The sequence below is a fragment of the Dasypus novemcinctus genome, chromosome 23, assembly GCF_030445035.2.
Source record: "Dasypus novemcinctus isolate mDasNov1 chromosome 23, mDasNov1.1.hap2, whole genome shotgun sequence".
Classification (NCBI taxonomy): domain Eukaryota; kingdom Metazoa; phylum Chordata; class Mammalia; order Cingulata; family Dasypodidae; genus Dasypus; species Dasypus novemcinctus.
The window spans coordinates 7,816,473-7,834,048 of NC_080695.1; the positions used below are offsets into that span (position 1 = coordinate 7,816,473).

At 54.5% G+C, this 17,576-nt stretch overlaps 1 protein-coding gene across 7 annotated transcripts in view; it reads right to left on the minus strand.

Moving 5' to 3' along the window:
* Positions 1 to 17,576, minus strand: part of IQCE (IQ motif containing E) — an 80,377-nt gene that overhangs the window by 20,267 nt on the left and 42,534 nt on the right. For all 7 annotated transcript variants that reach the window (XR_009182897.1, XR_009182896.1, XM_071211127.1 and 4 more), the window contains exons 6-16: positions 17,441 to 17,511; positions 11,416 to 11,529; positions 11,240 to 11,290; positions 8,380 to 8,450; positions 7,473 to 7,545; positions 7,234 to 7,283; positions 6,222 to 6,385; positions 4,929 to 4,984; positions 3,715 to 3,905; positions 2,233 to 2,337; positions 822 to 912 (exon numbers count right to left, since the gene is read on the minus strand). Coding sequence is in view for 5 of the 7 variants with exons in the window: in XM_071211127.1 (XP_071067228.1) it covers positions 822 to 912; positions 2,233 to 2,337; positions 3,715 to 3,905; positions 4,929 to 4,984; positions 6,222 to 6,385; positions 7,234 to 7,283; positions 7,473 to 7,545; positions 8,380 to 8,450; positions 11,240 to 11,290; positions 11,416 to 11,529; positions 17,441 to 17,511 (1,037 nt within the window). In the remaining 2 variants the exon portion in view is untranslated. The remainder of the gene's footprint in view (positions 1 to 821; positions 913 to 2,232; positions 2,338 to 3,714; positions 3,906 to 4,928; positions 4,985 to 6,221; positions 6,386 to 7,233; positions 7,284 to 7,472; positions 7,546 to 8,379; positions 8,451 to 11,239; positions 11,291 to 11,415; positions 11,530 to 17,440; positions 17,512 to 17,576) is intronic.

A 17,576-nucleotide genomic window follows, 5' to 3' on the forward strand; every position in this document is an offset into this window, starting at 1 on the left:
TGATCTTTCGCAGGTGGTTTAGGGGTGGCAGTAAAGGAATGCCAAGCTGCTGCCGTCTCTCGTATGTGCTCCTTTTTGACACGACCCACACCGAAGCTGCTTCCCCCTGCCCCCCCATGTGCCCCGCGGGCTCCCAGCAGAGCCAAGTGCAGCCTCAGGACGTGCCTGCTTTTGGTTGCTGGTCACCAGCAGTCTTCGGGCACCTGGCACTGAGCCCGCAGGCCGGAGTGGGGCCAGAGGGGGGCAGGCAGGGGCCTGGGGGACCCTCACAGGCACACGGGCCTCGCCCCAGCTGCCCCGCGCAGGGAGGGCGTGGGCGAGGACGGGTGTGTCCATCTGGGGTAACCACCCCTGCCCACTCGCCAGGGCCCCTTAGCTCCAAAACGTGTGCCGAGCTGAGAGCCAGGTCGGGGGCACAGAGGACGGCCCCGCCCCCGGGAGCAGCCCACTTGGAGGCGTTTGCGATGGCTGGGCCTGGGGCACTCAGCAAGGGCGCCCCTTTCCCTGCAGGGCCCTCTCGAGCCCTGCCCTTCTAGGTGGCCCGCCCCTGGCTGAGAATGACTTCCTCCTTTAGCACACTGGCAGGGCTGGAGGTCCCTCTCACGGAGGGGCCCCGCTCACCAGCTCCACGCCTGAGACCGGAATACCAGCTCCAGAAGCCAACGGAAGACCGCCAGGCCAGAACGTCAGTCACGTGGTCTAAGTCGTAGGAACTGACCGTGATGGCAAAGGGAAGGTGGATCTGCAGCATTGTGCTTGGGGAAAACAAGTGGTCCTCACAGAGTGCCCAACCAGACCGGGGGAAACCAGCTCCACTGTACCTCGTGAGTTACTTCCACGGGATCATCTTTCTCTTCTTTCTTAATTTCTTCCAGTTCTTGAAACTTCTTGGTAAGTGTTTGAATTTCCACTCTAGAGGGAAGGGGGAAAGATAAACTCTTACTCGTCATCATGCTGGAAATGCTCTCTGCACTTGACGGCCAGCCTCTGCCCATGGGGACGAGGCAGGGCACGTCTGAACCCGAGGAAGCGGCCTCGTCCTGAGCAGGCTGGCCGGGGCCCTGGCTGCACCCAGGGCAGTCCCGGGGAGCCCCAGGGCATAGGGCACACTCCACTATCCATCTGCCCTGCTGGACTAGGAACGCCAGGTGCAGGACTGGGGACCCCAAGGCCTAGCACCGTTCCTGGCACATGAACAAACTCGAGAAACTATGATGGCACGGGCAACGAAGAGGGACCACGGAAGGAAATGCAGCTCACGTCCTCGCTGCCGACACAAAGGCAAGGCAAAGCTCGCTCCTCTCTGCCCACCTGCCCTTTCTGGGTTACCTCCAGCCTCAGACATTAGCCACGGTTCTGAAAACATTTTGTTTTCTTTCTGGTAGTTTGCTTCTTGCTCTTTATACACAGCACTGGAATATTTAGGCTCAGACCTCTACTCTACCTTTTTTGGTAAGTTTTTAAACTGAAATAAAATTCACTTACCAAAGTTTACCATTTAGAACGCATAATTCATTGGCTTTTAGTATACTGACGTTTTGCGACCATCACCACCAACTGGCCGCAAGACATTTTTGTCACCTCTGAAGGAAGCCCTGGACCCACTAAGCTCACTCCCGGTCACCCCGACCCCGCAGCCACCAATCCGCTGTCTCGCTCATGCAAATGGAACCCCGCAGTACATGAGTCTGTGCGCCTGTGTCTTTGACTAGGCAAACGTTTCCTCTGTGCTGGAGCACACGTCAGAGGTCAGCCCTCTCGGGGCACGGCCCGCATAGGTTTGGACGTCCACCTGTCCGCAGTGGGACACTCGGGCTGCTCCTTTTTGCCTACTGCAAATTAGGGTACGACGGAGGCTGGTGGGCGGCCCCTCGATGAGGAGGTAGTGACATCTGAGCAGAGTCGTGACTGGATAAGGGGCTGCGGGGGAGTCGGGCGCATTCAGAAGCTGCCAAGGGCGGACGTAACTGGCGTGAAGGGCGCACAGAGAGGAGCTGGCCGTGGTGGCAAAGAGGCCAACAGGGGCCCAACCGTGAAGAGCCTGGCCCCAGGTGTTTTATTCTGAAGGTAACAGGAGGCCACTAGAGGCTTTTAGGAAGAGAAGGGACTGCGTCAGGCAGGGGCGCCACAGAGATGGCCCTGGAAGCCACGCTGAGGACAGCATCTGCCAGCAGGAAGAGGCTGGGATGCTGCGTAACGGCTCTGAAAATCTCTACGCTTTCAGCCGCTTACCTCAAAGCCTCCTCTCTTTCTCTCCCCTCCTTCTCGCTTTCCTTCACACTCCGCAGTTCCTGCTCCAAGTCAGCCTTTGTCTGTTGTAGCTGCTTCACTTCCAAGCTGAGTACAAAGAACTGAAGACGTCTCAGTGTTCGTGAAAACACGGCCACGACTCACCGACGAGCGCACGGGAGGGAGCTCTCGGAAGAACCGGAGTCCAACCGCCTCCCTTCCTGGCAGCGGGTGGGAGGGGCGGCAGGGCGATGACAGCAGGCACTGGGCACGACACAGCCCAGGCTGCCAGCCCCTCGCCCGTGCAGACCCTTCCCGAGCAGCCGCTGTGGCCAGGGCTGTTAGAGGCCGCGGGAGCCACGGCCGGCCGCCCTCGTGGCCTCATGCCTAAAGGCGGAAGAGGCGTCCATCCAAGAGCCACAGCCAGGTGCCCATTACCACCTGAGAGGAGGTGCCGAGGGGTGGGGCACACCCAGTGCTTGGGCAGGGACTGCCCAGGCTGCGGCGGTACCCGAGTGAGACCCCGGGGACCAGCAGACTGGGCCAGCCACCTCGGAGCTGCCGCCGGCAGGCCGAGTCCTTGGCTGAGGAGCCGACTGCGCCTGGGCTCGGCTGCGCTGCTGCCTGGGCTCTTCGGGGTGCCCGGGGCTCCCCGCTTACCCGGGAAAACGCCCTGCAGGCTTAGCGGGGGGTTGCCCAGGGACGCTGTGCCTTTCAAAACGGCCAGTACCTATCGGTGTGCACCGATGCGCTCTTGCCCCTCAACGGGTGGAGTGGGAAAGGATCTGCCTTCTGCTCTGGCCAGAAGGTGGCAGAGCGCCGAGCAGGCCAGGAGCCCCGTCCAGAGCTTCTCCAACCTTATGGTGCAAACCAGCCCCGGGCTCTCACCAGGAGGCAGAGCCGGACGCTGGGGCCGGGCTGGGACACACCCAGGCTTCACAGAGCCCACGGCAGACCCGGCCGAGGCGCGCCCAGAGCCCGCAGGGGATGCCGCCCGGGTGGGGAGGGGGCCAGCCCCCTCAGGCAGCTGGGAAGGGCCGCTGAGCGCCCAAGGACAGGAGGAGCAGTGAGGGGCAAAGTCTGAGCCTCGGCCTTTCAAAATCCTCCAAACCACGGATTTATAGCAGCGCCATCTTATTTGATATAAACATCAAGTGGCACAAACATGTCACTGAATTTTAAACCAGAACCTCTGCATAAGACCCAGCTGGTGGCCCATTTAACCCTCGTCAACGGAAGCCAATTCCCCTCTAAAGCGGGACTTGGAAGCCCTGTGGAATGCAGGGTGAAGGGCTCCCAGGGGGACGCTGCCCACCCCTCTTCAAATGTGTAACACTGTTCCACCGTGGACACTGCCTTTACTCCTCCATCCAACCAGTGGCTCTAGAATCCCACCCAGACAGCAGCGGCTGCCCCGCGCAGAGCGTTTCCTCCACGCCCAGGAGCAGATCCGCTCGGGCGCCCCTGCCAGCAGCGCCAACATACCCCCTGTCCAGCAGCTGGGCGTTCAGGGCGGCCCGCTCGTCGCGCAGGCTCCTCAGCGCCCCGCGCAGGCGCTCACACTCCTCGTCCGGTGGTGCAAGTGGCACCACAGGGCTGGACGCGGGCTGAGTCAGGGGGCTTGACCTGGCCAGTTCCGGAGCATGTGGCTTGGCGCTTTCCATCAAATTTATTTTCTGGGGGCAACACGGGTATTTGTTAGCTGTGTTTTCTCACTTCCACTTACCATTTATGAAAAACCCAGAAAACGACAACTAAGCAAAGGCAAAGGCCCTGAGGAAGCGCTGTGTGTGACACTCGGCCTGGGGGCGGCCACGGCAAGCTCCAGAGCGCCCCAGGCAGCTCTCTGCATCAGAGCCGGAGGGCGCCGACCCAGCGACCCAGGGCTGAGGGGCCAGCGGAGCCGCGGCGCAGGGCACGGTGAGGGAGTCCACAAGCTCTGGGCTGCTCATCACGGCCCTGGGATTTCTGACATTCTCAACCTACGCGCTTGCGTGCTTTGACCTTCCAGCAAAGCAATGCTGCTGCCTTCAGCATGCAGAAGCATGCCACCCCCCCACGGGAGCTGCTCTGGCCACGCGCCTTCTTCCTTCAACACACACCATTCAAGAAGGCGTAAGGGTTCTGCTTTGTGACTATGAGAAATTATTTAAGTCCTTCTCCCCTCCAGGGTTACGCTGCTTAGCCAAATGAGAGAGCATTCTGCCTTAGTATTTTACCAGGTTAAGCAAAGGTATGGACACTTCAATCACAGCTGATGGCTGGTTTGAAAACTCACACAGGAGGTGGGAGAGAATTTCGCCATTTTCTGGCCAGCCACGTGTGGCTGAAAGTGGCTTTCTGTGAGCTCAAGTGGGACAGAGGAAGGCGCTGGGAAGTGTGGACACAGAAAAGCCCACGAGAGGCAGGTGACAGGCGGACCTCCGGACTGCTCCAGAAGCCGAGTCACACGGGTCCACCCAGGCCGTGCCCGAAGCATACGCAGGGCCGTCATCTGATGAGGGTGGGGTCAGCGGCCGCCAAGGACTGTCCAGGCCTGGCAGCACGCCCCCGCGGGTTTGCACTCTGGCCGCCCGGGACGTGGCCGTTACCGTATGCTCGAGTGAGCGCCCTGGTGCCTCGGTGCAGCGAGTCGTGCGGGCCGGCTGCCCCGCGGGCCCGAGGTCTTAGGCATGGACACGCGGGGAGGGGACACTCACTTTTTCCAGCTCCGCGATGCGCCGCAGCAGCCTGGGCTTGCTCCACTCCACGTAGCCTGCCGGAAGAGCGGGGTCAGGGCCCTCCCGCCGGCACCCTGCCAGGCCACCCTCCTCTGGACAAGCTCCCCGGGCCGCACGGCCCGCAGACCGGCACCCCGATTCCTGACCGCCAGGTGTTTTTCACACAGTGAACCCTTCTCTGCTGCTTTGACTGTCAAGAACCACGGAACCCAATGGCCTCTGAACGTCTGAGCTTGATGCTCTTTCCAGATTCTTCTCCTATCAGGCTTCTGGGCCCACCAGCCCGTTAAGGCGCTTCTGGTCGGGGCAGCAGTGACTTCTGCTCTGCAGTTCTCAGCCCTCCCCTTGCTGGACTGTCAGCACCCCCCACTACCCCCCGCCCCCCGCACTCCCCACTTTCAGGACGCTGCTCTCTTGGGAGCCCCGGCTCTGGTGCCCCCTCTGCTCCCCACCCTCTGAACACCGGGCTGTCCGGGTGCCTGCTCCAGTGACTGTGCCTGCTCCCAGCTCTGTGGCCCCTGCCTGCTGGGGGCTGCCAAGTTTCTTCTCCAGTGACCCCTCCTGAAGACACTGACAGACCCCAGGTGCTGCGCGACGCTCCGCTGGGCAGCAGCGTGCCTCTCCCAGCCCTGCCACCCCCGTCCTCGCCACCTCGGACCCACACTGCGCCATCCTCTGCTCAGATAGGGACCGTGGCGTCACCTGCGCTCGCCTCCTCTCTGCCGACACCCAACCTCCGTATTTCCTGCAGCGCCACCTTCACAACCCACCCGGGACTGGATGCCGCCCCACTGCCACTGCTCCTGCCTCTTCCCAGGACACTCACGGTACAAGGGTCCTGAAATGAGCCGGATGCTGTGTCCTCTGCTCCAAGCCCCCTCAAGGCCGGCCCTGGTCCCCCAGCAGCCTCCCAGGCCCTACGCCGGGGCCCCCTTCCTGCCACTCTCCCCGCTTCGGCCCCGCCAGCCTCCTCCTGATTCAAGAGCGCCCAGGGCCTTTGCACGCGCTACTCCCCCCCTGCAACGCCTCCCCGCTGGCTTGGGGGCTGGCTCCCGCCCCTCTCGAGTCCGCTGAGGGGTCCCTTCTTGGCAGGGCCTTCGCCGACTGCCCGTTGGGATGTGGCACGCCCTCCCGGCGCCTTCCTTCCCATGTCATTTCCTCCACAGGGCCCACGAGGCCGCTGACAGGCGAGCGGCTGCGCCTGGAGCCGGGGAGGCAGGTCCTTGGGGAGTGAAGGGGTGGGAAGGGGCGCGGGCCGGGGCTGCGCCCTACCCTGCACCCCGGGGGCGCTGGGTGAGCTGCTGAGCACACGGTCCAGGTCCTCCTTGAGGCTCTGGTTCTCCTCCGTCAGCTCCTGCACGCTGCGGGACAGGCTCAGCAGGGCGCTGCTCACCTTCCTCTGCTTCTTAAGGCCCGTCTTCCTCTCCACCGGCGGCCTAGGCCACAAGGTCAAGGGCCTCAGCGGTCTCCCTAAACCGGGGAACCCGTGCGGGGAGCGAGGGGCGGCAGAGCAGGGCCTGCGCCCCACGTGGGCCGAGCAGACTGCTTCTCAGACCCTGCCCTGCGGCCCACCTGACGGCCGGCACCCCAACTCTGAGGCCCAGGCAGGCCAGGCAGGACCCCGGCAGGTCCCACCGCAGAGAGGACCACTGTGCTCGTCAGGCAGCAGCCCAAGCTCAGGGCGAGACCATCTATGGCAATGCCCCTCCTCTCAGTCTCTAAGTTTCTTTGATCTTGTCTTTTATTCCACAAAGTCTAAACATTTACAACCTGGCCCTTCACAAAAATCTTGCCAGTTTCCATTTTAAACCACTGGGGGGAAGGGACAAGGGGCGGCCACAGCAGGTGTCCTGTAAGTGCTCCATGGTGGCCACGTCTGCGGCCATGCCACGTAACTGCGGAAAGCCGGAGGTCACGTCTCCTGGGGAGGGAGTCTACTGTGTAGGGAAAACCCTGCTGCCTCTCCAAAGAGGCTTACTTGTGAAAGCGCAAGTGGCAAAAGAAACCGGCCCTTGGTATCAATGTCTCTGTAATATGGAAGACTGCTTGGGAGATTCTAAGCCAGGAGCTCTTCCGTGGCCAGTGCCTGGAGCGCTGAGCCTGTGGCAGGTGTCAGCAAGCAGCCACCGCCAGGCACCTGGGCAGACGCCCCAGCTGGAAACACGGCAACCACCCATCAGGCTGAGCACGGCCCTGGGTTCCACGGCGCGACTGCGCTACTTTAAGAGTATCTAAGTGACAGGGAGTCAACCGTGGAACCCAGCTCCCAGAGGGGCGATCGTACTTCTTTCCGGTAGTTTCAGAACTTGCCAAGAGGGTCTGGAGACGATGAATCTGTAATGTCAGATTAAAGTGCATTAAGACCACACGCTGAACAGGAAGCCCCTCCACTAGAAGACCCCTGGTGACGGTGGGCAGGAGGGCAGGCCCACACTGCTGGGAGCATTCTCAACGAGGTGGGACGAGCCGGGGCGCAGCCCCCCAGCACGCCCAGGCAGGCCCCGCCCGAGGACAGGCGCCCACCTCCTCGTAGTAGGTCTCCATGGCGATCCTCATCTCCTCCAGGCTGGTGGTCTTCATGTCCGTCTGCAGTTTGCTGAAACCAAGTTCAGGGCTAGCCTGGCAGTGCCGGCACCGGGCGGGCAGGGCCCGAGGAGGTGCTTCCCCCGCACGCAGGGAAGCAACGGCTCTGGGGGAGCACACTGGGGAAGAGAGAGCCTGTGCCCGCCCCGGCCTGCCGCTCCGTAAGCGAAGGGAGACAGGCTCTCGACACGCGGACCTAACGAGGTGCCATCTCGAGAAGAGACCGCAGAGTTAGACAGGACAAACCATCTTGGGGGCAGCTGGGGGAGAATAATTAGTTTTAAAAAGAAAAGAGTCATTATTTTTCTCCTAGTGCCATAGTATAATTCACCTTGTTCTCAACATTTAAAAGAGTAACGGAAGTAAAGTCAGAGAGTTCAGGATTCTGAAACGGTAGAAATCAGCAGATAAGTAAAATTCATTTCACATGGACATATTTAAGCAAGAAATAAATGAAAAGGAGGAAATTACTGTCTAAAGAGAAGACAGGAGGCAATAAAAAAGAACCTCAATTTTCATTAAGCTTAAATACGGCAAGGAAAAACTATCCCTTTGCACCAAAAAAGGCAGGAAAGAAGAAATGTGTGCAGCTGTGCCAAAAAGGGCACAAAGCGTGCACAGCTGAGAGAGGTCAGGGGTACGTCAGTACTGCAAACTTGTACGGGACCTAAAAATCTAACACTCAAATTACAAGTGACCTGCAGAACACTAAGGGGAGAGAGAATTTAAGTATTAAAGAAAATACTGCTCCTTAGCAAAGTGAACGCGAAGGTCTCGCGAGTGAGTGCCGGCCCGGGTGCTGGGGCCCGGCCCCCGCCCCGGCCCGCGAGGCCCCCCAGGCCCCTACTTGATGGTGCTGTCCTTCTCCTTGCACTGCTGCTCCAGCTTGAGGATCCTCTGCTTGAGCCCGTTGACCACCTGCCAACAGAAGAGCAGCACCCTGGCTCGCGGGCGCCGTCCTCCTGGACACGCGCCTGCCTGGGCCCCGCCGTCCCCAGCGAAGCACTCCACGCGCGACTGCCCCCTCCTTATCCGGTGGCTTGTCTTCTCTAGACAGGGGCACTCGGTACGTGACGCTGCGAGACGACAGGGTGGGAGGGTGCTCCCCGGGGCAGGCCAGAAAGGGGTGGGGCCTCCCCTACAAAGTGTCCCCGCCCAGGGTACCTGGCTGTGGCTTTGCAAGGCGCGGCCGGCACTGGACAGCCCTGCCCGGCCGGCTTGAGAGGCCCCGCAAGGCGGGACCTGATAGGGGCAGCCCGCGAGCGCTGCTCTTCTCATCACTTCTTTCTCACTACTAATTTATTGTTTGGGAAATAACAATCTTACATATTCATTCCTCAAAGAACATTCTTTTCTTTCCTTGGACTAGCCCACAATACAGTTCTAACTGTATGCTAAAATAATGAAAAAATGCATCTGTAATACATGACTATACATTGTCTAAGAATTACCAACGTTATAGATGGAGCTAAACTCCACGCCTGCCAAGCCCACGCCACCCTCCACGTCTCGTGGCTCCTTCTCGACATTCCTATGGGCATGTACACGTGTGTGCAGCTGCCAGCATGTCAGCGCTGGGCTGCCCTGTCTGCAGCCAGCGTCCCCCCGCACCACCTGCACCTCTGCTGGCTCTGCCGTCCCTCCTGGTGACCCGCCAGGTCCCTAGACCCTGTGGGATCTTATAAGGAGGGAGCACCCTCCTCCTGGTAAGGAGGCTGGGGCGGGTGGTTTCTGTGGCCGGAACCCTCTTGCAGAACCTGGCTGGGCCACCAGGGTGTGCTTGGGAAGGGACCGAGGAATGGCCTATCGCTTGCCGCCACCAGGGAGCCCGGCCCAGGGCACCAGAGCCAAACCTGCACATGCCCTGGGGGCTAGGATTTCTACTTTGAATCCACTTAGGTTAAACAAGCACCAGAAGAACGACCTACAGACAGGCCTTTCCCAGCAGGCACCATTGTTTACAGACTTCTCCGTACTCATGCAGATTAATCTGAGTACAGACCTGCGCAGAGTGCGCTGTTTTCTATTTAATTTTCTTCCTAAAGATGTTTTCATGTAGTTGTACTGCACCCTGAATGGCTTCTCCCCTATTTTTCCCCAATGATGGGCAGCTTTAAATATCCTTGTGCACAAGTTTGTGTGGTTTTGGTATTGGATTATTTTCTCGAGACAAAGTCTTAGAACGAGGAGGATTAGCCAAACAGTAGGCCCAGCTCCACAGCTCCCTGCTTTGCAGTCACACTAACCAACGTGGAGGGCCCACGTCCCGCCTGTAACTGCCTCCTCACCGGGCTGCCAGCAGGGGCTTCATTCGTGTGCACTCGGTAATTTAAATGCCGAGGATCGAGACGGACGCTGCCCTGCCTTCCCAGAGCGTACAGTTGTAACCACGGACCCGACATGGACAAGGCGCTGAACCCCAATTTCCTGATTTTAAAAAGGAGGACGGAAGTCTCTATTGCAAAAAAATCTAAGGAGATAGTTACATTTGCCAACTGTGCAATTAGGCAGCTCTTAGGATTGGTTGTTACCTAAAAAGTACTTAGTGGAAACACTGATTCATTCACAAGCATTTATTAAGTCTCTACTCTGAGCTGTTCTAGGCACAGAATGACGCTCTGCTCTTTTATTCCACGCTGACTGCTTTTCTCTGCGCAGGTTTGTATAGATTCACTGTATAATGTGTCGAAAACGTAGCTGTATTCATCAGTAATACGCCCCATCCCAGTATCACTGATTTAGTTTGATCACCTTCCCTTTATGGGATTTTATTTTATTTTTTGGTTCTCATATGTCAATATTTTTGTCTGTATTTTTACTCGTTTGGTTATCCCTTTTGCTACTCTTTCTTCTATACTCTCCTCCAGGCTGCCTTTTTTTTTTCCTTCATTATTTATTTTTAATGTTACATTAAAAAAATATGAGGTACCCATATATCTCACCCCACTCCTCCCATAACAACCACCTCCTCCATATTCATGGGACATTCATTGCACTTGGTGAATACATCTCTGAGCATTGCCGTACCACATGATCAATGGTCCACATTATAGTTTACACTCTCTCCCAGTCCACCCAGTGGGTCATGGGAGGACATACAATGTCCAGTATATGGGATTTTGATATGTATATTTTATGTTACCAAACCTATTAATTATGCCATTAATACTGTCTTCAATAATTTCAAAATTATATCCCAGTTTTGTTTTTTCAGTATTTCAGGTTTTTTGTTAAAAATTATACCTCCTTGACTCACAGTACCTTTATTATAGCACATTTTTCTCTAACTGCTACAGTTTATTACTAATATTACATAATGGTTCCTTTTTCCATTGTTAAGTTTAATGTTATAATACTATATCATATATGCGGTGTATCTATTTTAAGGTTTTTGTTAATGTCAGTTTGCTTCTCTGTTTTGCGTTGGTTGCAACTGTTACATATAATGAACTTCTAAAATACGTCGGGAGAAGCCCCTGCTGTGACTCCCCCCGCAAGCCTGCGCAGCCCCCCCGCCACGTCCCCGCCACGCCCGAAGCACCTTCTCGTGGTCCCTGCGGCTCTGTGGAGAGGGGTTTCACGGTGCCGCCCTCCCCGCCCCCCGCCCCCCACGTGTGCTTTGGGGAGCAGGCGGCTCTCGCTGGGGGCAGTTTTGAAAGCCAGGTTTCCACGGCCAGGCTGTGGGGCCTGCTGGAGGCGATACTCACCCAGCCGGCGTCTGGCCTCTTCTCCGCCAGCGTCCGAACAAACTCGGGGCCCTGCAGTAAGGAGACGGGGGAACACAGACAGTGCGCGGCTTGGCCCTCCCCGTCGGCCGGGGTGGCAGCCCCTGGGTCCCCACGCCTGCAGCCGGGGCCGCCACCGCCGAGGGACAGGAACTCACTCGGGCTGGATCCAGGAGCTGCTCTATCTGCCGGTCCTTCCGGCTGTTTTCTTCTTCCAGGCGTCGGAGCTTTGTTCTCATCAGGTCCACGTCACTTCTCTGCACGTGTAATGACTGAAGAAAGAAAGGAGCGCGCATCTACAGCCGTGCACACGCCCATGACGCTCGCACGCACCCAGGCAACACGCTGAGCTGGAGGAACTTTTAAAACCAGGGGCCGGGGGAGCAGACTGGCTGTCACAAGGTCTGAAGGGCACAACTGGCCCTGTGGGTGGGGACTCGGGACACAGAAAGCCCGGGACACACAGGTCAACCCTGTATGACAGCACTCTGCCACCAAAGGCCAGTGGCACCCCGAGCTCACTGCATGACAGAACGTACCCCAAACCCATGGTGTGGCGCTCGGTCCCGGGGGGCTGCTCTCTCCCCCGTCCCCGGGGGCAGGCCCGTTTTTGTCATACCCTGTCACTACGACTCCACAAGGGCTAACACCCGTTTTAAATTCTTACTCCTCAGTTAAGGCTTAGCTGGTAGAATGGCAGCTCCCAACACTTATTTGTGGATGAATTTTTCACAATCTGGTGAATTGAGAAAAAAGACTTTCATCAAGTTTTCACAAAACTAAGTTTATTTAAACAACTATTCTGTATCTTGAACTTCTACCCTTCCTACTATTTTGGACGCTTATGAAATGGCGATGGAGGGTATTTTCTATTTTGTTTTCAATATCCTTGCTTGGAGAAGCTTTTTGCTGGCTTCTGAAATCCAGAATCCTGAAAGGCTTGTGGTGCGGCCTTGCTCACAGGTCCACGGAGGCCGGTGGGTGCCAGGTCAGTGCTGGCTTCAGCATCAGCCTCACTGGATGCCAGCCAGGTACTGCGCTCAGAAGAGAGGCCCATTGTCTGGGCAACACCAATCACCACCCCTGCAAGGGCAATTCAGATCACCCTCCCACTGAGGGCGGGCTGGAGCACTGCCACGTGTCCAAGAGCGGGCAGGAAGGCCAGGGTCTTGAGGGGGTGTGAGGGGTAACCAGGCTCATTAGGGGTCAATTAACAGTCACTGAGAAAGAATCTAACAAAAAGCAGGACTTCTGCTTCCAAGAAGCTGGAGACTGGCTTTGCCCTACTGCCCTGCTCAGAGGCTAAGCTCAGGTGAGATCCCTGGACACTGGCCGTAAAACACACACAAGACAGAGGAGGAGAGTGGGGGAGGGTGGCGAGGGGCCCTGGCATCAGAGGGACAGGTTCCCTTGCTTTTCTTTTTCGTTTCTCATATATCCTCGACTGGGTGCTGGAGAAGCCAACAGCCTGGAAGTACCCACAAGCACAGACAACAAGAGGCCCAGGGAGTCTCTTCTTTCTAGTTGAAGGATCAGGAAAGGGACAAGCTGGCAAAGCAGGAAACTTCTGGATGATCGCCGCTGGCCCTCATCCCCACCCCCACCAACAAGGGCAGCGTGGGAGCCAGAGCACCCCCCACCGGCAGGGTCACCCCCACCTCGCCGGGGTGGTGCCAGAGGAGGCCCCTGGGGGCCCTGGGAGGCACCGCCGCCCCTCGCAGCCAGGGTGGGCTCAGCACAAAGCCCAGCAAGGAGCCCGAGCGCCCACCCCAGCCAGCAGGAACGAGGGGCCCCGCCCCGTGCCGCTGGCAGCGCAGGCTGAGTGGGGAGCCTGGACTTCCACCCCGACCTGGCAGAAGGAGAGGCGTCCCTCCTCCCCCCAGAGCAGGGTCGGAGGAGGCCTGCCCACACACAGTTTAAGTAAGATACAGTCTCATAACAAACCACTAAATGCCCAGGTCTCAACAAAATCACTTGTCACACCAAGAACCAAAAAACCCTCAACTAGAATGGGAAAAGACAAATAACAGATGCCCAAAACAAAATGACATAGATGTTAAAATAATCCGACAAGGATTTAAAGTGGCAATAATAAAAATGCTTAGATGACCAATTATAGACATATTTGAAACAAATTATAGACATATTTGAAACAAAATAAAAAATCTCAGAAAAGATACAGAAGATATATAGAAAAACCAAAAGATAATTTTAGAACAGAAAAATGGAATAACTGAAATTTAAAAAGCTCGATGAGCTCAAAAGCAGAATGGAGAGGACAGATGAAAGAATCAGTACTTGATTCAGTACTTGGAAGATAAACCAAGTTACCCATATGAACAACAGAAATAGGAAAAAAAAAGAACAAAGCCTCAGGGACCTGGGGGACTATAACAAAAGAAGGTGCAGCTGAAAAAGTATTTGAAGGAATAATGGCTGAAATTTTCCTGAATTTTGCAAAAGATGTAAACCTACAAATTTAAGAGGCTGAAAAACCCCAAACAGGATAAACCCAAAGAAATCCAGACCAATATACATCATAGCTTAACCTCTAAATCTAAAGAAAAAAATCTTGAAAGCAGCAAGAGAGAAATGATACCTAGAAGGGAAAACGATAACAGTGAATTTCCCACCACAAATTATGGAGGTCATAAGGAAGTAGCATATTTTATATGTGCTTAAAGAATTGTCAACTCAGAATTCTATGTCTACCAAAAATATTCTTCAGAAAAGGGGAAATCAAGACATTCTCAGATTTAGAAAAGCTAAGAGAATTTGTCACCAGTAGACCTACTTTAAAAGAATAGCTAAAGGAAGTTTTCTAAACAGAAAGGAAAAAATAAGGTAAAGATTCCTGGAACATCGGAAAGGAGGAAAGAAAGAAAAAGTTAAAGAAAAAATTAAAAAGCTGTCTAAGGTTCTCAATTTATATAGAGGAAATACTTAAGACAATTATTTTATAGAAGGAGGGGGGTAAAAGGACAGAATGGAAGGTGTGGTTTCTATACTTCACTCAAACTGGTAGAATATTGACACTAATAGACTGGGATAAGGTTATGTATCGTATAATACCAAGAACAACCACTTAAATAAGCTACACAGAGACAAACTCAAAAGCATTAGATAAATCAAAAGAGAATTCCAAAAAATGTTCAAGTAAGCCACATGAAGGCAGGAAAAAGAAAACAGAGAACAAACAAAAATGGAGATTTAAACCCTAGCATACAAATAATTAAATTAAAATGGAGGGAAGCGGATGTGGCTCAATCAATTGGGCTCCCATCTACTGTATGGATGGCCCTGGGTTTGCGTCCCAGGGCCTCCTTGTGAAGGCAGGCTGGCCTGCACCTGTGGAGAGCCCACGCCTGGGGAATGCAGAGAACTGGTGCAGCAAGATGATGCAACAAAGGGAGACAAGCAGACACAGAGGAGTGCGCAGCAAATGGACACAGAGAGCAGAGAGTGAGCAAGTGGAAAGGGGGGAATAATTAAAAACTAAGTCAATAAATCTTTAAATTAAATGGATGATCTAAATAAACCAATTAAGACAGAAATCTATAAAGTTGATTAAAACAACAACATGCCCCAAGCATGTGCTGACTACAAGAAACTCATTTCAAATAAAATGACAGATGTACAGTGAAAGTAAAAGGATAGAAAAAGATATACCCAGCAAACGTTAACCAAAAGAAAACAGGAGTGGCTGCATTAGTAACAGACTAAGTAGATTTCAGAGCATAGAAATAGACTAGAACAGATGGGGACAGGACATAATGATAAAAGGCTACATATCCACCAAGAAGACACAGCACCCTAAATGCATATGCACCAAATAACACACGAAGCAAAACACACGAAGCAAAAACTAACAGAGCTGAAGAGAAATAGACAAATCCATATTCATAGCTGTAGATGTCAACACGCCTCTCTCAGTAATTGATAAAACAACAGGACAGAAAACCAGCAAGGGTGAGACAAGCTGAACACCATCATCCCGACAGTGGCTGACACAGAAGACTCTTAACACCTGCCCACACAGCCGAGTACCCACAGAACACACGCCAAGACAGACCCGATCGTGGGCCAGAAAGCACATCTCAAGAAACTTAAAAGACTTCAAATCATACAGAGTGTGTTCTACGACCACAATAGATAATGAGAAAAATAACAGGAAAATCCCCCAAAACCTGGAAACAAAACACTGTACTTCCAAATAAGCCATAGGTCAAAGAGGAAGTCTTGAGGGAAATTACCACCACCACTGACTTGAATGAACACATAAACACGAGGTATAAAAATAGGAAAAGAACCCGATATGTGCAACAACTTGGACAGATCTCAGGGGCATTATGCTGAGTAAAAAGCTAGCGTCACGTACTGTAGGATTCCATTTAGAGAACGTCTAAGTGACCACGTTAAGGAGACAGGGAACAGATCAGCGGCCGCCAGGAAATAGGGAGGGTAGGGTGGGGCGCACATGGATGCACAGGGACAACAGAGGAGGTCTTAGTGGGCACTGAAGAGTTTCCTATCTTGACAGCGGTGGTTACATGTGCCTACATGTAATACAACGACAGCACCGCTCATGCACTGTGTGCCGATGTACCATGGCACAAAGTGTGTGCCAATCATTTTGACATGGTACTATGATTAAGGAAGATGCAGTCACTGGGAGACAGTGGGTGAAGGGCCCACTGGTCCTCTCTCGTTACAACTTCCTGGGAATCTATACTTCTTTCAAAACAAGTTAAAGAGACCAAAAAAAGGTCAACATGTATTATCCTCTTACTATATTCCCGGCACCATTCATGCACTATTTTACATAATTAATCTTCACAACAACCCGATGAAATAGGTACTATTACTATCCCCATTTTCCAGGAGGAAAACAGAGGCACCACCTGCTGTAGGAAAAGCACCCTGATGTTCAAGATCCTAGAGCAGCAGAGTGTCAGAGACCAAATTCTCTTCTCTCAGAATGGGGAGGTCCAGGCCGAGGCAGGTAGAGATGTCCGATGGTTAAGACGGAGTAGCCAGTATCATCTTACCCAGACACCACTTCCAGCCCCAGTAAGACTCCTGTCAAGAAGCCACTGTGGGATTATTCAGAGTTTCAGGGACTCTGTGAGTTCATTTAGTACAATTTCCCTCCCAACCAAAAGAGGAATTCTTTTGACAGTACCCAACAAGTACTCATCCAAACTCTGTCTAAAATCCTGACAGACAGGGCGCTTCACTTGATTCATCCAGCAAGCACCTTCACCCTCGTTTTGCTGGCTAGAATGTTTTCCCTCACTATGCTAAAAGCGGAGCTTGTCCTCCTTGGAACAAGAGGAGGATTCTGTCTTACGCAGCGGCCGGCCCCACGCTCTCCCTGGCTCTCTAGGCTGAACGGCGGGTCCCCAGGCCCCTCGCCACGCTCTGGACAGGCTGGCCGGCATGCCCTTCTTAAGCCCAAGCCCACACTGGCCACGGCCCTTGCACCGCGGTTGGGGTGGTGGCGAGAGCAGGCCTGTAAGGTGGCTGACCTTGTGAAAGGAAAGGAGCCCAGGTACTTTCTCCGGGGACGCAAAAATGTGTGTGGACACTAAGAATGGGTGGGACAACAGTGGAGGTGGCGTATTCCGAGGCAAGTCACGCTTCAGTGAATGGAGACAGCGTGGGGTCTTGAAGCGCCCTGCCTGGGAGTCGAATGACCCTGAATAAAACGCTGCTTCTGCTCCTAGCTAAGCCAGGCCAGCTCACTTTGCTCTCTGAGCCTCAAGTTCCCTGACTCTAGTTTTGACAACTGGCCCTGCTTAGCTCACAGTTTCTGTGAAGATGGCCTGAGATCGGGCACGTGATACGTCCTGTTGACACTAAAAAAACACAAGAGGGATAATACCACCCGGGGACCTTATCCAGATCCCACTCAGTCCCTTTGCCCCCTTGGCAGGAGCTCCTCTGCCTTGCTGGAGCAGGAGAAGACAGATGGGATCTAAAACTCCCGGAGGCCTTCCGTGCAGCCGGTGCTGGGCCCTCCCCTGACCGGGGCCACCCAGCTCCTGAGGCCCTGTGCCAGGACGCAAGCTCTGGGGGACGCGAAAGCTCGTGTCCTTTCCTGGCACGGCCACAGATTTTTTAAGCCCATGTTGGAGGCGGCTCTCACTGCTGAAAACAGTGAAGAGCAGACAGCAGCACTACCTTCTTCAACTCGATAATCTCATCATACATATCTTCTTTCTCTCTGTAGACAGGGGTCCCAGGAACGTGACCTGGAGGGAGAGACACAAGCCTCTTAAAAGATAGCTGAAAAGGAGAAAGGAATCTTGGCTTTACT